The sequence below is a fragment of the Ambystoma mexicanum genome, chromosome 8 (assembly GCF_040938575.1).
Source record: "Ambystoma mexicanum isolate Mex_15411 chromosome 8, UKY_AmexF1_1, whole genome shotgun sequence".
NCBI lineage: Eukaryota > Metazoa > Chordata > Amphibia > Caudata > Ambystomatidae > Ambystoma > Ambystoma mexicanum.
The window spans coordinates 1,662,018,664-1,662,041,219 of NC_090929.1; the positions used below are offsets into that span (position 1 = coordinate 1,662,018,664).

At 45.9% G+C, this 22,556-nt stretch overlaps 1 protein-coding gene across 6 annotated transcripts in view; it reads right to left on the reverse strand.

Moving 5' to 3' along the window:
* Window positions 1-22,556, reverse strand: part of TIAL1 (TIA1 cytotoxic granule associated RNA binding protein like 1) — a 461,563-nt gene that overhangs the window by 40,476 nt on the left and 398,531 nt on the right. For all 6 annotated transcript variants that reach the window (XM_069611938.1, XM_069611936.1, XM_069611935.1 and 3 more), the window contains 2 exons: window positions 12,734-12,818; window positions 12,398-12,521 (listed from right to left, as the gene is read on the reverse strand). In XM_069611938.1, coding sequence (XP_069468039.1) covers window positions 12,398-12,521; window positions 12,734-12,818 — 209 coding nt within the window. The remainder of the gene's footprint in view (window positions 1-12,397; window positions 12,522-12,733; window positions 12,819-22,556) is intronic.

Genomic DNA, 22,556 nt, shown 5'->3' on the forward strand with positions numbered 1-22,556 from the left:
TCAAAGGTACTCTTCCCTTTTGCACCTTCCCCCAGAAGCAGTCTCCCGAGCCATGGTTCTCTCTAGGCTGCTCTACTGCAACAGCCTCTTTCACAATCTGCCTTCCTCTACTCTTCACCATCTGCAACAGATCCAGAACAGGACTGCAAGACTTGTCCTTGGCCTCAAGTCCAGGGATTGTATCTCTCCAGTCCTGAAATCTCTCCACTGGCTCCCGATGGCTAAAAAGGATCAAGTTCAAGACTCTTCATTGGCCACAAGGCTCTGAGACCAGGGCCCTAACTACATCAAATGCTCTTCTTAAATACCTTCCCTCGAGCCCTTTGCTAAGCTACCTCCAACTCTAATGGTCAGACGCCTCTCCAGACAGAGAATGGGTGGTAGTTCCCTCTCCTCTGCAGGTGCCTCCCTCTAGAATGGCCTCCCTGCCCCTCAATCTCGCCGATCACCTGACATTCCGGAAGCAGCTCAAAACTTTGCTCTTCTGCGCCTTCTCTCTCGCCCTCCCCTGCTGACCTACCCGGCCGACCTGTCTGCTGCACTGATTGGCTGCTTGGCTATCCTCAGTCTCACTGGGTACCAGGCTCTCTTGATCAGTCACTCCTGCACTGCCTCCAGGCCTACCACACACTTAGGTGCTGTAACTAAACTCTATAGTCCCTTGCCTTCTTGCACTTACCCAGAGACTTGCTGTACTGGCTGCAATACTGAGCACTGCTGCCCTTTTCACCTTCCTTCTCCCTGGCACGCACTCCTTCCCCCTTGCACAATCTGAATGACAAGGCCTAGTAAGCTAGTGCCTTGTCCTCCATCTGTTATCCCGTGTCTTGATGCACCTAGAAACACTTGTGTACAGCAACGTTATAAATGAAGTAAGCTGCAATTTATACAAAGGTTGGGGACATTAAGATATTATGCTCCTCACCGTTAGGTAAGAATTAGTGCAGCCCAACTGGTGTGGACTACACAAGACTTCTGCTTGGTATTAGGTAACCCACCTTTTAATAAAGGCCTGTACCACACAAGTTCGTAGTGTGACTGAGCAACCAGGCTTATCATAAGAGGGGTAATGTGAGCTGTAGCAACGAAATCAGTAAGTACAAGTATCCAAGCAACAATTACACTTGAAGGTATGTATAAATATTTATAGTATACACAAGGTGTATATAAGCATTCTTTAAAAAATCATCGTCTACTAGTAACATTCAATGTTAGGATTCAGTTTTTAAAAGAATAAAAGTTGGTAAATACTTTTCTTATGCCAACACATGATCCAGCCCCCGGAATGACTTCAGTAAAGGTCAGTATTGCGCTTATTTTGGTTACCAATTCAGTTATGAGTAATAAAGTAAGGAAAGGTTAGTATAAAACTTAGAACATTCTTTCAATAGTTTGTAAAACAATTACAATCTCCCAGAGGCAGGCAGATACTTTTATTCCAGCAATAATAGTGTCAACAATAATAACCTTTCAGAGTCAATAGGTTCAGAGGGGTGCCTTCAGAGATCCAGGACAGCCAAAGTCAATGGACAAAGTCAATAGTTCTGATGCCCTTCTTAGATGAAGTCTTGACAAAGTAAGTTCAGAAGAAATTCCTAACTCAAGTGAACTACGTTGTAAAGAGCACAAGCTGTTAGGTTAGTGCATTTGAGTTGAGATCAACTCAAAAAAAAAAAAAAAAAAATCACTTCAAGGTGGGAACACAACTTATGGCTAAAAAAGGCAAATACCCGAAGCCCCACAGAACCTTCGATTTGAAAAAAATTGGTTCCAGCTGGATTCCTCCTTGCTACAGCTTGGCAGAATCTTGTTCCTGGATCTTGGTTGCGGTGACGAAAGGGAGGACGTCTAGCGGGCTCCTGCGGGAGTACTCGGGAGAGGGACTCCTCAGCAATGGATTGCCTTTGTTTTAGCTGCACTTCAGTGTTTTTGCACCTTTTCGTCTGCGCCAATGAAAAAGCTTGCTCCCTTGGTCCTGGACTATTGTGAGGGGACAGTGGCTCAAGATTTCCTTCTTCGATAGGGTTCTCTGGGTGCCCACGATGATTCGGACTTCGCAAGACTATGCACTTGTCAATGGTCACAGGACCCCTGGCATTGGGCTTCTGCAACTCGGGGGTTGCGCAAATGGAAGCTTGTCTTGAGGCTAGTTGGTCCCACCGGCCCAAGGGAGGAAATCGTCCTGTGCAGGTCTTACCAGTCGATTTGAAAACGGGGTCAGCACAGCTGCAGTGCTTCCCCTGGCACTTCACGGCCATCCAGGAGGGTGCTGCTGGTGTCGCGTCACGTCTTCAGATGTTCCTCTCCTGTGGTCGACTCTAGCTCCAGTCCAAAACAACTTGCCTTTTAAGCAATTTGCCATTCATTCAGACCCTAGGCCGTCAATTACCCAGAAGGGTGGCTGACCTTCCCAGACAAGCCGGCCAAGCAGGACTGGTTTCATTCAGGCACACCTAGAGACAAAGGGGAGTTTGGGAACCCACCCTCATATCCTGTCCTTCCAGACGGGCTGAATCCTGCCAAAGGGCTCAAACCGGTCTCAATTTACAAAGTAAAAGCCAAGAAAGACCTCACAAATAGAAAATGGCGGAAAAAGACAGTGGCCATTTTGACAAAATGGTCACCCATGGGTGCTGTACTGCAGCTGAGGTTTCAGCCTGCAGTAAAAAAGCACACTGGCAGTAAAAAGCAAACTACTGCCACCAGCCATTTAAAGTAGTGAGGTTAACAAAAAATGCTGCTTGAGAAAGGCTAAGGGGCTACTAGGTGCCCCCCCCCCTCCACCCAGCACTCCATATAAGATGGTGTGTGCTGGACCTACAAAATAAAGAGCTAAGATACATTTCACCTGCTATTCTTGGGAACAGTAGTTTACCCAAGAAAATGTATTTAAACCTTAAGAGGATTTTTCAGTGACACTGCACTGAGGGCGCTGTGTCACACTATACAAAATTCAGATGTAAATGGAGTTTGTCAGACTACGAAAACAAAATTCTAGTCAGGGAAAACAGAGTGAGTCCTAAGTCCAGCAAGAGTGCTGGGGGGGTCTCCAAGGTTGAAGGGAATTAGCAGAGAAATGAACATTCTCCCCAACAGCTTCCTATATGTGTTCCAGCATTGGGCATGGGCAAACCACACAAATCACACTCGGCCTCACAGGATGCACACCAGACGTAAGGTAAGAATGATCCAAGTTCACACAGTACCTTAGGACTAAAGAGCAGCATCGGAGTTGATGCCTTCAGGATGCAGCAGCACAGGACCCAGGTCCCTGGATGGGAGTTGAAGCAGCAGTCAGAGGAGGCTTTCAGCAAAGGTTTCTTCATGGATTGTCGCGGCTCTGGATTTGGTGCCTTTTTACAGCAGCCGGATGAACGACTATCGCTGGTCGGATTCTCTTCACTCTCGGTCTTACACTCTAGTGGGGGGATTTCAGAGATTAGAATCGTGTATCTGTCGGTGCAGGAGGACACCAAAGTTTCAGCTGTATTTGGACTTCGGAAGACCATGCACTGCACTCAGGCTCGAGGTCCCAGGGTATTAGTGTTTGCAGCCTTCTGGTCACAGCACGTCAGGACTTTGAGACTAGCCTCTAGGTAGGAGTCATGTTCGTGACCCCCTAGGTCGATTCGAAGGAGGGGTTGCATCAGGCTCCGGTTACACACCAGAGACTCCAGTCGCTGGAAATTGCTACAGACGTCTCTTCCTCTTTGGTTTCAGCTCCAGTGGTCCACTTGTCATCAGCTTCCAGCTTCCATGTTCAGAGTATTTATCAGGAACTAAATCACAGCTTCTGTAATCTCTCCCTGCAGTTTACAAAAGGGAGTGGACTGGTTGTCCAATCAGGACAGACAAGCCCGCCCCACCCCCACTGAGACTGGGCTCCTTTCAGGCAAGGTGTAAGACAAAGTGCTGCAGAGTTTGACTACTCCCTCACTTCCTGCCTTCTCAGACACTCTGGAGCTTTGGCAGGGAATACAAAGGATTCCCGCCAAAGACAAAACTTCGACTGAGGTCGTTCCTGCCTAGAATTTTAGGGCAAGACAAACTACAAGCAAAACAAATGGCAAAAAAAGGAGCACCCCATTTTAGCAAAATGGTGACCCTTCAGTGCATTGAGGCCGATTTAACGGCCTCACCAAGGTAAAACTACTGCCACCAGAAATGTAAGTAGACTTGCAATTGTAACAAAAATGATACAGGTAAGTAAGCAAGGGATTCATTGCATGCCCTCTGCACTCCACATAAGGTGTGTGTGCTGGCTTACTATATAAAATGTAAAGGAGGATACAAATACCCTTTGAGCAACAGTAGTTCACCAAAGTACATTAAAGGGAAATTAACAAGGAAGCACAAAGGGGCAACCCAGCCTAACCCCAAAAGTTATAGGAAACTAACTCCAACCATACACTATAGAGAGACATAGGTCATCCATAAAAGAGTGAAAGACTAGGTGGGGGGGGGGGGGGGGGGGGAGGATTCCCCTTCACATAGGGACAGGGGAACATAACCACCAAGTCCATTCAAAAGGTTCTAGGATCGACACCGGTCAAGAAGATTCATCACAAATCTGAAATTAACAGCTGGGAGGCCTTAAGTGCTAGTTAATAGATGTGCAGCACGTTTTAACCAAAGTGTGGAGAAAAACTTGAATGACCATGTATCCCTTTGTTAGGACAGGTTTTCTGAAGTCCAACTAAGGGCTTAGTAAAACCATTCAACTGAGACAGTACGAGACTCCACTCTTAGTATAAGCCTGTATCACCCGAGTTCATGGTAGCATAGACAGAGCAGCCAGGCTTATCGTAGAAGGGCGGGGGGAATCTAGAATCAGTATAAATGAAATGTTAATACAAATGGTTCAAAGAAACACTGAAACACAATGTATTGTAAAAAATAAATGGTTTATTTAAATACAAGTAGGGAAGATAAATCTTGGGGGAAATAATTACTATCACATTATATATAACCCGGACTATAGAAAACACAACACTATGCTTGAAGGTGCACAGACCAAAGCATCTAACCTTATTTGGAAAACCTAACATGAGTTTTAGGGAAGTCCAAACCAATAGTTACTTTCTAGATTACTTTCAGTAATAAGGGTAGTATACCCTATCAGTTGTACGTGATGCTCAGCAAGAAATCACATCAACTGGACAATATACTTTTCTGATCTAGTGAAACAGATTCTAGGAACATTACAAACGTCTAACTCTGATTCAGGAAAACTGTTATTCTAAGGAGTTGGACCTTGGGTTGTAATATTCAATTAGTTGCTTTTCAGTTCACAGACTAAGGGGAGAAATAACTAACTTATTTTAGGATAACAGTTATACTCAAGATAAGTAAACCTATACACTTTTTACAGGAGCTATAGGCAACTTAAAAGGCAGGTGTTAGGCAAGATTGTATGAAGTAACCCTGTGGGAGACTACACCATTCTTGTCCTCGTGGCAATAGGTAACACTACCTTTAGTATAAAGCTGTACTAGACAAGTTGGTAGAGTGACTGAGCAGCCAGGTTGATCTCAAGAGGGGTCAATGAGAGCTGTAAAGTTGCAACATAGAGTGTAACAGTGACAAGTATTCAAACACCACTTCTACTCAAGTGGTATTAAAATAATTATTAATTTGTCAGTTTTAAAATAAGACTTCTTTAGAAAGGAGGAGCAATTGGCAACAATAAAAAAACACTTCAAAATACACTCCTTCAGTTCAATAAAGTAAGTAGATATCCTTTTGGCATGGCACACAGATTTTCCTACACCCTGAGGTGACTTCAATAGTTAGTACACTGGACATTAATATATCACTTCACACACTTAAATGGTATTACTGAAGTTGTGGCAAAAAGGAAAAGGTTAGGGAAGGAAACAATGGTAAACAAGTTTCTCAAACAGGTAAGCACTTTTGAACCCCCAAATGCAATGTAGATGAACCCTTTCCCAGCTATACAAGTAATGTAAGTATTACTTTTTGGAGGGATAGTTAAAACACAGTCAGAGGTTAGAAGAGTCTTCAGGGGGCCAGGACAGCCAATGTCACGTGAGCAAAGTCCAGGGGAGCTGAGGCCCTTCACAGTACCTTAAGCCAGAAGAAATGGTTCCAGCTGGCTTCTGTTCCTGTTGTAGTTCCTGCAGATCCTGTTTCTGAGCCTCAGTCGTGGGGACAAGAGGGACTTTGTCTGGGGACTCCTGCACTATGATTCAAAGGTCGGCAGCAGCAATGGGCACAGTTCAGATCAGAAGCACTTTGCGTTTCAGCTTCTCACAAATAGCACCACTGCGGTTCTTGGACACCTGGTGGACTTTCCTTGCTTCTGGGTTTCAGCACTAGATTCGGCTCAGGCTTGGTCAGCCCTGCTTCGATGGAGTCCGGAGAATCTTCCTGGAGCTCGGGTCTGGCTTATAAACGATGCACTAGATTCTGGTGTTCCTGTCCCCTGGCATTCGGTTGCTGCAGCAGCAATGGAACTATAGCCTGCAGAAAGGGGGTTTCAGTCGAGTGTCTTGGGGTCAATGGGTTCCACCAACCGGAGAAGTCGTCCTTTCTGTGCTTCTCTAGTCGATGTCAAAATAGCTTCAGCACTGCAGCAGGGCTTCACTGGGCAAACCAACAGCCCAGGAGTTGCAGCAAGATTCTCTTCAAAGTTGTTATGTTCCTTCATCCAGAGGTCGACTCTGCCTTCCTTGCAAAAGACCTTGCCTTTTATGCAAGTCGTTCCCATTAATTTGCAGCCTAGCCGTCATTCACAGCAGGGTGGATGTCCTCCAAAGACAGCCGATTCATCACCTTTGGGTCCATTCCTGTAACCAAAAAGACTAAGCACAGGGAGTTGCGGGCACCTCCCTTGCTCCCTGCCAGAAAAGCTGGAGCCAGAGGAGGGCTTCAACAGTGAATCCTGCCGAAGACAAAACAAACAAAGACAAAACCTGGTTTGGCGCGCAGAGTAAATCTCAAGGACCTTTCCAACAAGAAATGGCGAAAAAAGAAGACCGGGCCATTTTGACAAAATGGGCACCGATGAGTGCTATATTGCAGCTGTGAATGCAGCCTGTGGTAAAAACACAATGGTAGAAGTAAACATTGCATATGGTCTTTCCCTTCTGTAATGGCTTGGCAGGCGAAGAACGGTGGTCTGGAGGGTTGCCCAGAGCATTGCCAGTGGTTAAGATTAATTCTAAACCTTCCAGCCATCACCTCTTTGTTTTTGCTATGTCACCCCGAGTGCGACGGGTATGCCCAGACGTGGGTCCCGTGCCTGCTGGGCCTAGAGACCCAAGCTACTCCTCACTGATGAGCCCCAACAAGGGCGAAACATGTTTGGGGATGCTTGTGGTCTTGTGCAGAAGGGACGTGGCCTAGCAGTTCGGGCTGGACTGCCCCTTTTGGGGTGGGGCCAAGCCTGATTTGCATATGGTCTTTCCCTTCTGTAATGGCTTGGCAGGCGAAGAACAGTTGTCCGGAGGGTTGCCCAGAGCATTGCCAGTGGTTAAGATTGATTCTAAACCTTCCAGCCATCACCTCTTTGTTTTTGCTCTGCAGAAGTAAACAACTGCCACCAGCCATTAATTGTAGAAAGGTTAACAAAAATGTTACACAAGATGTTAGACAAAGGGGATACTAAGTAACGCCTCCAGCACCCTATTGGTAACAGTGTGTGCTGGGCCTATAAAGAGGAAAATGTAAGTAAAGTCAATTTCACTTTACTACTCTTGGAAACAGCAGTTATCCAAGAGAAGGTTTTTAAACCTTAGCAGAAATACAAAGGATTTCTCTGTGGCACTGCACTGAAGGTGCTGTGTGTCAATGTAAAAAGACAATGCCTATGGAGTTTGTCAGACTCCAAAAACAAAAGAAAGTGTTCAAATCAAAGAAAAATACGAGAGAAAGGGGGGGAAAAAGGTCTCCCTCTCTCGGGGATAAAAATGTAAAGTCCTTAAGTCCCGCAAACAAGCTTCGGGTCGCCAAGGTAGAAGGGAATTGGCCCATTTCTGAGAATTCTCCCCAACAGCAGGTAGAAACCTAAGACTTTTTGTGTCCGTCTACAACAAACTAGGGATGGCAAAACAAAATGTTACTCTTTATGAATGACTCAAGGTTATTCTAGGTAGGTAAAACCTAAGAGACTTATTCTGGACAGGCTAACAGCAAGTCAGGGGAAGCAAGGGCCAATTGGCAATACTCCTACATATTATCCCAACAGGAATAGTGAAGTGGAACCAACAGTATTACTTTTGGTGAAGAGGCACAACCAATTCACAGGTGGTTAACTTAACCTGGCATCTACTCTGTTAGAATGGTGAAACAGATTCTAAAAGGAAAGTAAGACTGCATATACTTTTCAGAATGGCAGATCATATCTAAGGTAAATAACTTTTAATATACTTCACTCCCAGAGGGCGGTTTCCAACCACTTTTACAAGTACATACACTTTTCAGCACTTGTTTTAGTTTTCAAGGCAGACCCCTTAATTTATCCAGCCCTTCCCAATTCCATGACATGAGTTCTCTCAGAGGCAAAGGAGAGAGCCAAGTGGCCTAGGAGTCAGCTGTAGGCAGGGTGAGATAAGGGTCAGATGCAGGCACAGTCAGAGTTCCTGAGAACGACTGTTCACACAAGTAAGTATTCTACTTTAAAAGTTAGTTGAGGTCCAGGGACTTCAGAGAAGACACCCTGGGAGGAGTTCAGTAGTGGGCCTGGGTAACTGGATGGGTGGTCTCCCAAGCACAAGAAACAGCCCAAAGCTACACAGGAATCCCAAAGGCTTAAGATAAGTAACTACCCCAGCCAGCACGGTAACTTAGCACAGAAAAATAGTTCCAGCAAGAAGACTTCAGTATCTGCAGCCAAAACCCAGTCGCTGAATTCCTTGTCATGAAGGCTGAAGACAGGACACTGGAAGGGCTTCTGCAGCAGGGATCAACGGGGCAGGCTCCAGGCAAGCGTTTCTTCGCGGCTGAATGCGGCTCTGGATTTTGGCACCCTTTTCTTGAGCCATAAGACTGAATATCGCCAGCCGGATTGCCGTCGTATGCAAGGTCCAGCACTCTGGTGTGGGGACCTTTTGGACTATCCACATCTCTGGAGGGCCAGCAGGATGCCCACAAAGTTTCAGCAGAATCCGGAAGACTGCACCCTGCTCAAGAGCTCAAGGTCCCAGGGTATACGGGTATTGCATCCCTGCACGGTCGCAGAACATGGGATTGCTGAAAATGCACGCCGTCTTGGGTCTAGTGGATCTCACCAGGCGTTGTGTTAGCTGGAAAAAGATTCTGCCTGGTTTTCTTCAACTTCCTCTTTCAATTCCAATTCAGGTTCAGTGGTGGACTACTTCTCCAGCTTTCATGATCTGACCTTTACGCAGGAACCCAGCCAAACAGCAATGCAACTTTCAAACTTGGGGAGTTTGTAGTGCCTTCGGGACAGCCAGCCCCAGTTTGAACTAGATTCACAATCTGGATGACAAAGGGGTGCAAAGTTCTGGACTCCTCCCTTGCTTCCTGCCTTCACACTCTGGAGCCTGTCCGGGGAATCCACAGGATTCCTTCCATAGATTAAAAAAAATAATCACACAAAGGACTTTCCCGCCCTGGATGTCAGGGGAAGGAACAAGAATGGTGGAAAAAGACTGGGGCCATTTTGGTAAAATGAGCACCCATGGGTGCCTTTACTGGGGCTGTGGAAACAGCCCGCAGTAAAGGTGCACTGTATAAAATGGTTCACTGCCACCAGTCATTAAAAGCTGTTTGTCCTTGGAACACAAATGTTACATTTAGAATGAGAAAGGGGATACCCAGTATCTCCCCACTAGCACGCTACATAAGGTAGGGGTGCTGGTCTCACCTAATCAAATGTAAAAGCGATCCAACAATCCCTTCTACCCTTGGGAACTGTAGTTCTCAGAAGGTTAGTCAGACAAATTTAAAGGGGAGCCCTGCAATAATAAAAAGATACCAAATTTTTGAGGATAAAATCAAAAAGCCACTATGGAGTCTTAGAAATGACTCCCATAAAGAGCAAAAGATTCTGTGAGTGCAGAAAAAGGTTCGCACTCACTGAAGTATAGAGACAAATCCACCAGTAAAGCAAAAGGTTCTGGGGTCAACAGGTCAGGAAGATGTATTATTGCTATGAAAAGTTTAACCAACTCCCTTGGAAGAGAGGTTAACTCTACTCAAGACAAGGTCCTGGAAAGATCTACTACAGTGGGTCCCACGAAGCAGCTACTGCACTGGAGCTGGTTTCAGAGGCACCATGAACCTTGTTCCTCTATGGAGGATGCACCAATTTCTTCCTCTCATAACACTTCCCTAACTTGTGTTTCACCAATTTAAAAACTAATGAATATGGGAAATCAAGAGCTCAGATTGTTAGTTAAGAACTGATAAGATAATACTGAGACTACACAACACGTACCTGCTTGGTATTAGGTAACCTACCTTTTGGCATAGGTCTGTACTACACAAGTTGGTTGTGTGACTGAGCGGCCAGGCATATCTCAAGAGGGGTAAATGTGAGCTGTAGAGCGGTAGCAATGAAATTCGTAAATACAATTAACCAAGTAACACTTACACCCAAGGTTTCAGTTATTTATCATCAAGTTTTAAATGCACATTAAAAAGGCAATTCATGTAACATGTAATTCCACTTCAAAATCACTTTTCAGAATCAGGTTAAATTAGTGGATAATTCCTACACCCTGAAGTGACTTCATTCAAGGACAGTAATGGCATTATTCGGAGGTTGTAGAAAGGGAAGGTTTAATGAAGGAGAAAGGTTAAACAGGTTCCAAGTATATGTGAGGACAACTAAATCTGGGAAATCTAGACAAGCCTTTCCCAGCAGTAATAGTCTAAAACAAGTTACCACCTATGTGGGACAAATAATATCAAAGCCAATTCGGCTAGAAGAGTCTGCATGCCGCCAAGACAGCCAAAGCCAATTGGAAGCAGTCTATGGAGCCGATGCACTTCTTAAAATCAAAGTCATGCAAAGTTTGGGGAGAAAAAAAAAAATCACAAGCTGATAAGCTTGTGGAAGGAGAGTTGAAATCAACTCTATAAAGGTAAGCCACTGCAAGTCTCAACTGTGAAAAGCACAGCTCAAAGACGAGGAGGTAAGTACCACAAGTCTAAACAGTACCTCTGTTATGAAGAGTGATCCAGCTGGATTATGTCCTGTTACAGCGGTGCAGACCATGTGTTCCTGAGCCTCAGTCGTGGAGACAAGAGGGAGGATGTCGTGCGGGCTCCTGAGGCAGTAGTTGGGAGGTCGACAGCTACAGGCTCTTCTCGGTTCAGAAGCACTTCGCGGTTTGAGCGCTTGGCAAACAGCACCATTGCAGATCTTGGATACCGGTAAGGCTTCCTTCACTACTTGGTACTCTAGCTCTGGTCGTCCTGAGGAGACTCCTAGAGCTACCGGGAATTCAGACATTGCACTCTACTACGGATTTCTCGACCCCTTGCAGTCGGTTCTTGCAGCAGCAAAGTACAGCCTGTCAGGGAAAATGGTCGAGTGGAGTTAGTCTTGGGGTTAGTTGGTCTCACTAACCCAATGGAAGAAGTCTTCTCTTCTGGAACTTCTCTGTCAAATTGAAAAAGGAGTTTCAGCACAGCGGCAGGGCTTCACCAGGCAATTCAAAGATCCAGGAGAATGCAGCCAGCTTCGTTCACAGTTTGTCGGGTGTTCCTCCCAGTGGTTGACTAGTCCCAAAACCCTTGCCTTTTCAGCAGGTCTCTTCCATTCATGCACAGCCTAGGCTGTCAATTACACAGCAGTGTGGCTATCCTGAAAAGTCATCCAGGAATGGTTGCATTCAGGCATTCCTAGAGACAAAGGAACGGGGCGTTTCGGGAACCTCCCTCAAATCATGCCTTTCCAGACACACTGGAGCCAGAGGGCTCGAATGTTTCGGCACAGAGTAAAGCCCAAAGACATACCTCACAAACAGAAAATGGTGAAAAAAGAAGATTGGGGCATTTTGACAAAATGGTCACCCTATTGGTGCTTTACTGCAGCCAAGGGTTCAGCCTACAGGAGAAAAGCACAATGGTAGGAACATTAAACAGTAGTGAGAGGAACATAAAAAATATACAACAAGATAAGCCTGCAACTTTTGGGGGGGGGGGGTTTGGGGGAGGGGTGGAGGAGGGGCGAATGCTTTGAAGGCTGCATTTAGAGACCAAATTAATTTACCTGGGCAGACGTTACCAAAAATCTAGAACTGTACAGATTTGTTACAAACTGGCAGAAATATTACTGTCAAGAATATTTTACAAAGGAGTGAAAGCAGTAAAAATCTCCAAATCTACCCAACATTTGGGCTTAGGAAGATGCATGAGGTTACTACTCACTAACCAATATAACAGTTGTTCAAAGAACAGTTACCGGTTGGAAGCTTTTAGGAAGGTCTGGGGTTTCTTTCCCCCAGTAGCACTTCACCATGTGCCCCTCTATTGTGGTTCCATTCACAGATACGATGGCATGGGCTGCACTTTCATGGGTTGAAAAGCTGAAACAAAGTACAGAAAGTCAATGGGACTAGATGGGTACAAACATTTGAAGCTTTATTATCATAAAGTGCTGCCGTGTTGTTCAAATGTTTATGAAGAGGTGCTGACACCAGTTACTGTTTCTCACACGAAAGAAGGTTAGACAGTCACCAAAACATGGATGAAGTAAGAATTGCTTTAACACCTGAGCTAGTGATCCTGGCCGTCTTACCGGATGAAAGAATATCCCTTTTCTGGGAAGACTCGGATTTCCATTATCTGCCCAAATGGGGAGAACGTCTGTCGCATCAATTGATCTAAAAAATAAATACAATTGTTTTTGAAAATTGGCTCAAATTAAAGCATGTGAGGGTGGAATGCTATAAAATGGTTCAAAAAATGTTCAAGCAAAATTGAGGCATAACCACAATGATGCAATATCGCAACCTAAAAGCACCAGCAAAAATATATAAACTACGTATATTAGAAATGACATATCTAAAACATTTGACAAATAGGACATCAGGAACAGGTAAAACATGAAAAAAGTAAATTGCAGAAGCAAATTGAGGAGCAGAGTTTGTAGTAATACTGCCTTACTAGGATCTTGCCACACAATGAAAACCTATGGGGAGAGATCAAAAAGCAAGTGGAAAATTGTGCCGAGTACACAGAAAAGGAGGGAGAGGTATGACTAGAGCAGAAAAGGCAGGCACAGGGAATTAGTAGTTGGAAGGATTAGGAGTGGGTCTAGCACCTTGTTAATCCCTGAAACAAACCCACCAAGAAGCAACCTGAACCAGAGAACATGTGGTAGGTTTACTGCAGCAACCTGTCGAAAATCACATAAATGAGAAATGCTGCTAGCATCTGTGGCTCCCAGCCTCCTCTGCAGACAACAATGAACCAAGAGTCGCACCAGCTCTGCTTGGTCTAGTGGGGCTGGCTTGAAAGCCTTCAAAAGCATCTTTTCCCAGAAGAAGCCCTGCTGCGCAGTCTGCATAGCAAATCAGTAGCAACGGATCAGAGGGTGAAAACTGGTAAAACATTCAAAACACCATCTAAAAATTATAAGTTACTCACTGTAGTGACTAACGTTCTTAGTCCATAGTCCCCTTTCCTCCATACTGCATGGACGTCCCTTCCAAGGGACAGGAGAAGGGACCTTTTTCACCAGAAAAACCTTTGCCTTTAAATTTAGAGGCTCCATGGGGGTGTGGCCCAGAGACCATACGCAGCCCCGACTCCATCCTGCGTCGCCACACCTCAGTCCCCATTGATGAGTCAACAATAGATTTTAACATTGCCCAATGACACCAGTATTATTATTAGGGGGGAGGTTGGAGGGACATATGGAGGAAAGCGGACTATGGACTAAGAGTAAGTTAGTCACTACGGTGAGTAACTGATTACTCTTACGTCCCGTCTCCTCCATACTGCATGGTCGATTACAACTGATTGTAGCCCCAGGGTGGAGAGGAGCCCCTCCTTAAGCAAAGGGGTTCCTGAGAACCACATGTCTGAAAACCGCATCAGATCTAGAGCCGGCATCCAACCAGTAATGCTTGCAGAAAACTGAGGGAGAGGCCCAAGTGGCCGCCCTGCTTAGGAATTGCAAAGGGACATGGCGCCGGAATGCAATGGCCGTTGCCTTGGCCCTGAACGCGTGGGCATGCATGTTGGCCGCGAGTGGCTTTTGCTGGCCCTCATATGCTTCTTTGATGGCCGAGATCATCCAGCGGGATATGGAAGCCTTAGAGGCCAGATAGCCTGGTCCAAGAGCGGAATCTGAAGGGGATCCGACATCCTGCCGGAGAACTGCGACCACTGCATCTTGAGAACCCACTGCAGGGATCTCAGCCGCAGTCTGGCCTCTGGCACCAGAAAAATGCAGGACGCCATAAGGCAGAGCAACCTTTAGAATTCGAACGACGTGGAGACTCTGGACACGTTAAAAATTGTTCACCACCTGAAGAATGTGATGAGCCCTCACCTGGGGAGGCGAACACAGCCCCGGGGACTTGTTTTGCACATCAGGAGCAAACCCCAACTTACACAAACCTGCGTAGTACGGTGCTCGCAGCCATGGACCGGCTGACAGTGCCGTGTCCAACCCCAACTCAAGGGATTCACACATAGCATCCTTGCCGTCATGCACAATGGCAATGAAGCCGTCCCTTTCCTCCCCCTCAGGAATATGCTCAGCCGCATAGGAAACCGGTCCACAGAATGTAAATCTTGCCAGGGCACATGTAGAGTTGACAGCTTTCAGTGCCATGCTCCCTGACAAGAAGACCTTCCAACCCCATCCGTCTAAGCGCTTGTCGTCCCTATCTGGAGGGATGGTAGGGTACATCTGCTGCCTCGAGGTGGCCATAACCACCTGAACCACCAAACTCAGGAGTGGGGTGAGTAGACAAATAGCTGGGGTCGCTAAAAGATGGGCGGTACTTTGCAAAATTCTTATTGACCGCAGGAATTGACTTTGGGGCCTGCGCCAAGCCGAGGACACCTTTTTGCAATGTAAGATGGAATGGCAATACCGGGTCAGAGAGGGGACCTTGGTCCAAGATGTCAGTAAGGTCATCCTGAATAAAATCCTCAGAAGGACTGGACCACCCCAGGTATTCGCAAACCCTAGCCATGAGCAAAATGTAGGAAGAGTCTGCATGAGCCCCCGGCTCAGGCCTACCAAACTCAACTTCTGGAGAAGTATCCAGGCCACTGGCGTCACGTAGGGACGGCCGCAACTCCTCCAATGGACTGTCACCCAACAATCCCGGAGCTTCACCCTGGGAAACAGGATCTTCAGTGTCGAATCTTTCTTCCTCCTCCTCAAAAATGTCAGGCAAAGGCTTGGAAAAACCAGCCAAATTGACAGATGAGGCTCTAGGGCACAATACTGGCCTCCCAGAGGAAGCCCCAGGAAACTCCTCAGACATAGTACACCTAAAAAGCACCGAGGACGCCAGGTGCGCAGGGGGCTTCGATGCCAAAGGCGTCGAGAACATGAACACCGAGACCGCTGAGGGCTTCAATGCCGGAAACTGTGCTGAGGGTGTCTGACGATGCTGATCCATACTTCTGTCCTATCAGAGTCCAACTGGCCTGGCGCCAAACAAGTCGACGCCGATACCTCTGCAGGTTGCAACGGTCTTGCTGGGGACGAGGACCGAGACGCACGTCTCTTGCGACTGCTCTTATTTGCACGTGACCTTGAGGGGTCGCGGTGCGAGCCGAAGGGATGCGAGCCGCGGATCGAGAATGTTTTCTGCCGGCTTCGTGAGAAGGCACGACAGGAACCGCGCCTTGTGACTGGAAAATCGCCATCATTTGCTCGAAACGCCGCACACTCCACCGGCATCGAGAACTTCGTGGGACAGGCGAATTTACACATGGCACCCTTCTCCAAAGAGGACGGGGAAGGCGACCGGTGTCGGCGCTCTGAGAATACTGCGAAGACGAGTAATGGCGGGAACCACTCCGGGACCGAGAACTTGGAGCTTCCTCCTGACGCGGAGCGTCGCCCCTCGAGTCGTCGGTGGAAACCCTAGACCTCGATCCGGTCTTACGGGACATTTGATGGCTTATCTGCACTGAGCTTCCCATTCCTTTCACGCAAGGCCTTGGCTGTAAGACTGGCATTTGGAGCAGTCAGTGTCGTGCGACTCACCCAGGCACCATAAGCAAATACGGTGCGGGTAGGTCAATGACATCTTGACTTGCAGTCCCGGCAAGTCTTGAACCCGGACCTTTAAGTCGGAGGGGTCGAAGAATTAGACAGATTTGAAGAATCCACGAGGCGGACCAAGTTTAAGCCAACACTTTCGGTGTCGGATAAACTGGAACTGAGGCAACGGATGCCGTGCGTCTTATATATAACATCCGGTGATGTCGACCCTCGAGGGACATTGGCTCGACGCAGGGCGCCCTCTTCTGAAAAGTTTCCAAAGTGCACAGCTGTGGGACACAACTGTCAGATGTGAATACGTCAGAGGACACAATCCCTTCGAAAACCTCCTTAGAAAAACCTACTCTGGTAACAATACCAAGTAGGGCCTTAGCCACTGCCTGTGCAGTAACAGTCCTCATAGGTATGGCTTCAGGATACCTGGTAGCATGGTCTACCACAACCAATATAAAATCGGTTGCCTGAAGATGGAGGGTGTAAGGGATCAACAATGTCGATTCCTACCCTCTCAAAAGGGACTCCCACCACTGGGAGAGGCACCAAAAGGTGCCACATTTTTGGCTCCATTCTTACCAGATGTCTGACAAGTGTGACAGCTCCTATAGAATCTATCTACATCAGACCCCATCTTAGGCCAGTAGAAATAAAGAGAAATCCTTTCCTTGGTCTTCTTAAAGCTTAAGCGACCAGCTAAAGGAATCTCATGGGCTAACTGCCCGCTAACAAGGCCATATAGAAAGACTTCAGCCCCAAACTCTACAAGCAAAATCTTTGAAATTCTTAAAAACATTGAAAAACCTAAAGGCACTTACCCCTCCACTCGCTCCTATTAAGGAGGAGTGCAACATAGTCCAACGGGCCTTTAATGCTAAAATACAGAAGGGCATAGACAACATAATAGCAAACAGTCACAAAGCGAGGCTAGAGCACAACCTCTCGCTGATCCCAGCCACTGGAGTGGCCAGTTTCAACTTTGCCCTAGTCACAGAGGAAGAAATGTCAGTACTGGGCAAGATGAGACCAACATCCTGTGCTGATAATATCTTGCCAGCTAAAGTGATCCTGGATAATAATGAACTATTTTCCCCCAGTACTTACTAAAATAGTAAATGCCTCCTTTAAAAGCGCCTAGTACCCAGGGACATCAAAAAGGTGACTATCTCCCCTTCGGTAAAAAAGGTAGGTCTTGATCCCAGAGACCCTGAAAACTTCCGTCTTAACACCAATTCAAATTTTATTCTCAAACGTTTGGACAAGATAGCAACTGATCAATTGCAAAAGCATGTAGAAGCTAGGGGTTCTCTGCATGAACAACCCGGTTTCAGGGCGGCTCACATGCTAGATTTAAAAACCCACATGCTTGAAATTGTGGATAAGGGCAAGGAAGGGATTTTGATGCTGCTAGATCTTGGTGGGTCACCAACTCTTGCAAAAAGCCTTAAATATAGAAGGATGCTCTCCAGCGGCTCTGGCATGGTCGACTTCCTTTTTTAGCAGACCAGAGTGCTCGAGTGCACTGGGGGACAAATTCTCTGAACCCACGCTAATCAATTTCGGAGTTCCACAGGGAGCAAGTCTATCCCCTTTGCTCTTCAATTTATATATGAAATGTTTATGAACTTCAAGAAAGCGTCTGCATATTCTTTACGAATTACGCCGACGATACTCAATTGATCTTTGAGATAGAGGGGGACCATACTAAAGCCAGAGCCAAAATAACTAAGGTCTATAATATCAGACAAATGGATGAGAACACTGGATGTGCCTAAACAGCTCAAACTGAGCTGATGATTTTTGGCTCGCATCAGGCCAGAGCCAAACTGGATGCTGAATATGAAGCTTTTACCATAAAAGAAAAAAACATTTGTCTGACCCCAGGTCAAGACACTGAGGAGGATGATGGAAGCTTCAACGGGCTCAGAAGCACAGGTGAAATATCCCCATAAGAATAACATACTATTCACGCCGGGTGATAGCAATCCGCCCATTCCTCAATGAGGAAAATACGGGCACTATCGCTAGGGCCATTATGTCCCGACTGGATCATGGCAATGCTCTGCTCCTAGGATCCTCCAAGAAAGAAATAGAAAAATGTCAAGTCATGGAGAGCAATACCATGTGTATTGTGAAAGGAATCAAGAATAGAGATCACAGAAGGGAGGAAATCCTTACACTGGCTGAGAATAGAGGACTGAATTACTTTTAAATCTAATAGTCCATAGGTGCATTTATGGCACAGCCCCCAAGTATTTGGAGAAACAGTTCTCCAAATACATTCCTTTACGAACACCAAATCAGGGCCTTCTTAACATGCTGCGCTTCTTTCGGGCTACTGGCAAGGGTAAAGCCTTCATTGTGCAGGCAGCACAGCACAACCTACTGGCCTCTCCGGCTGGAAACGAACCTACTGACCTTTAGGAAGACTTTGAAAACCCATCTTTTTTAATGAGTTGGTTTCAGTTATCTAGAATTTTCCGATAACACCCAAGTAGATCACTCTCCTGTAAGTTTGTCTCCTGTTTTATGTACTACGCACCCTGATGCCTGCGGGATACCGGCGCGCTACAAGCATTAAAAAAAACACTAGACACCGAGGTCTCACCTCCTGTAGTCTCTGGGGGTGTCAGGTCAAGCTGCGAATTCCTGCATGAGTGGATAGTCCACCAGACCCTCCCTCCTCCCCCCCCCACCCCTCTCCCCCAAGCCTGCCAGTCTAACAATCCTTATAAACAAACTATCAAACTGGCAAACGCAAGGGGAAAGGGCACCCTTATCTTCACCTTCCTTCTTGGGATGGACTTACTGGGTAGCGGTTGCCTTGGAGACCTAGAAGGTAAGCAATTATTTACATTACCATCTACTATCTTTTCTTACCCACTCATGTTCCACTCTATAATCCAACCCAGGTCCCAAGAGTAACAGATACACCTGCAGCCTATGCTTCCTGAGCTAAAAGGCTTCCTTTACTGTTCAACTGAACAAATGCTGAAAGTCTTAGCTTTCATGTATGCTTGCCTCCTGAACTGAATGGCTAACTTTAGGAACTGCTGAATAAATGCTGAAAGTCTTTCTTGTATGAAAAGCTTTTTCTGAACTAAACCTCCTTCAACCTACAACCAATTAACTATTGGAATCTGATTTGTCTTATTTTTATTCAGTTTCCTTTAAAAATAAAATGACTTCCTCTGCACATCGATGCTGCTGAGCATGCTCACGTGACTGGAAAATGACTGGCTTAACTCCATTACGAATGCGCCTGCATTCTGTCCGCTCACCAATAGTCAATGTCTTGACAAAATGGGAGTCAGCTTATCCATACTCTCACTTTCTCGCTTCTCCGGTTGCTCAGATATATTTCATCTTAGTTGTCTATTTCTACCGCCGCCTAATTTGACTTCCTTTAAAAACTACGAATTCATCTGAAACAAACCGTTACTTGGAAAAGTTGAAAAGCATTCGATGTGACGCTTGGCACGTACCAGCGCATCTTTAGGTCCTTTCCTCGAATTAAGGCCAACGAGGATCTTATACTCGAGCTTGTGAATACGGAACTACTTAAGTTAGTTTCTACAACAAACGTTAATTATTAGTAACTATTCCGATATCGATCGCGTCGGACCACTGCACACTCTGGGTTAGTTATTAAGCCGCAAAAACTGTGATTACTTGATACTACGCAGAGAGACGTGCGTAGGCAGCAATTGTATTTTCTCAACAGTTCACTTCTTTGCAAACAATTAGGTGCCCTCAACTTCACACGCAGATACTGTTCCTTTACTTTAAATAACTTTATATTTATTAAATAGCTGAAAGAACTGTTTAAAATTCACTTAGCTTTCTTCTTTGGTAGTTCTCTGCACAGACTGCCACTGTGGTTTCTTTTTTGACCTTCACAACGTTTCTTCTTTAAAAATGAGGAATCTTCTAAGTATTAAACTAAAATCTTGCTGAACTATGAAACTGCAACCTGATCTCTTGAAATCTAAAATGAAAAGCAGTTAAGAACACCAAATGGAATTCCCAACGACCTCACCTTCAGACTCATCTAATCACTGCTGCAAAACAGAGCCTCCGTCTTGCCCTGGGAAAACAGACTTCCTGAAGGCCATGTTAAGGAAACATTTTATTATGCCAATCACAAACCCCCAGCATCTAATTACCCTTTCAAACCAAGCCTAGATAAATTAGATCATCCTACTGATCACCCCTCCTGCTCCTCCAATTAAAGTGTTTTAGTCGTGCACATTTAAATGAAACTCTAACTGGTCTTTAAAGTGTGTACCCTTGAATGGAAGCCTAGCTATGTACCATGGGATCCTGACAGAGGGCAGACTCAATTAGGTTCACTGTAGAGGAGGCCATCCTCCCAGTACAACGTGTGCTTGCCCGGCACTTGCCCTTACAGAGTAGGACACTGACTTCTGTTGAAGTCTGCCCTACAGGGAACACCTTCGGCCAGTAAAGACTGCAGCTCAGGATGGTCTTTAGGATACAGATCTCCAATAGGGAGGGGGGGGGGGGGGGGGGGGAGGTCTTCTTCCAGCTCTGTGTAGCTGACTCAACCTATTCTGGTTGGACCTCTCAGCTGGTGGAGTAGTCACAGGTGTGACTTTGGACCGTGCTCTCAGGGATGTCCTGGTGTGATGCACAGGAGTGCTATCTTGTTTCCTGAGAACTTGGGTTTCCCCTTTGTCTTTTCATGTGACTGGGTGTTATAGGTTCTTCTGTAACAACCCAGTGTCTCATTTAAAGTGAGCTCTCTGGCCTTCCTAGTCTGCTCCAGTTTCCTTTTACTGGGAGGCCTGGGTGCTTGATACAACTCCAAGAGTTTAAGTCATTCCCCAGCAGGCCTCTCCCACGTACCTCACTTTGTACACTGACAGGTATTTACAGTCATTGTTGCACTGGATGAGAGCTGGTAGTATTGGAACCATCTGGATAGGGCCTCCAGCAAGCTTAGCGGGGCCTTTGGGTGCCTTAGCAACATCCTCCGGTTTAAAAAAGGTTTCATCCACCACTGTGATGCTGGCCCCAGTGTCTCTAATGGCAGGGGTCTCCTGACCATTTACAAGTACACTCTCCTTATAGTATTATTTTGTGTTATCTGGTATAGTCATACACATCTACATTATGCTGTTCCCACGGACACTAAAACACTGGCAGCTACTCCAATGGGGTCTTCAGCCAGTAGTTGAAAGTTTCCACTTGCCATATGTACTTCTCCCTTAGGGATGAAGGCTAAGGAGGCAGTGTGGACCCCTGAAGGTTTACCCTTGCATCTTGGGATCCCCTTTAACATGGTCAGTTGACTCACAAGCATAATATTTTCCAAATGTTTTGACAAAGGGCTTCTGCTGACCTCCCTCTGGTTTGGCACCAGAGGTTTCACTAGACTGACCTGGTTTCCAAAGGACAACCTTTTTATGTTTGTGGCCCTCTTTTGGAAGGGAGGTTTAGAATTCCCTTTGTCACCTTTCTTGTGCTGCTTCCCCTCAGCTTTATGAGTGGCCCCGGAATCCTTGTGAGTAGCCTTGTTGGCAACCCACAAGTCAGTAGCTTTTGCTAGCTTCTTGGGATCAATATCTTTTGAGTCAGCCAAATGTTGTCTCAGTTCAGGAGAGCAAGCATCAAAAATAGATTCCAACAAAAACTGATCTCATTCCCTCAAAAGAGTACTTTGTAACCCTTAATCCAACCATCTAAGTTTTTCAAACATTCACACACCCAGATAGCCCAAGGGGTACCATCAGTCTTTTTGCGGGTCTTAAACCTCTTAAGGTACTGGGAAGGAGTTTTCCCAAATCTAGCTATCAAAGCTAGCTTCACATTTTCATACTCCAATCTTTCAAGTTCCCCCACCTCCATTACAGCATCAGTTGCAACCTGGGGGAGCCTAGACAAAAGGCAAGGAATCAACCGATTCCCTGTGAAACCCTGAATCCTATAGTTATATTCAAAAGCACCCAACCAATCAAAAATATCAAGTTTTACATCATACATACTCACTGCTTCTTTAGGTATGCAAGGTCTCTTTGGACAGGAAGACCTAGAAGACTCTGGGATAGAAACATTTTCAAGAGGCAATTTCTTCATTTCAAGAGCATGTTGCATTTCCATTTCCCTTAGTTTGATGTCCTGATGTTTGTTTTCAGCTTGGAGTTGCAATCTTCTGAACTCTTACTCAAGTTCACTTTTTCTTTCCTTCAACAGGGAGATTCCTGACTTTACACACCTTTCAGTTGCTCTACTGTTAAAATGATCAGGGCTTCCTGCCCGAAGTTATCCATATCTGGCATGTTACAATTGCTTTTCTAGTGGAGCTTAGCCTTGTGAAGGTTACTATTTGAACAAAGGTAAAGTAAAC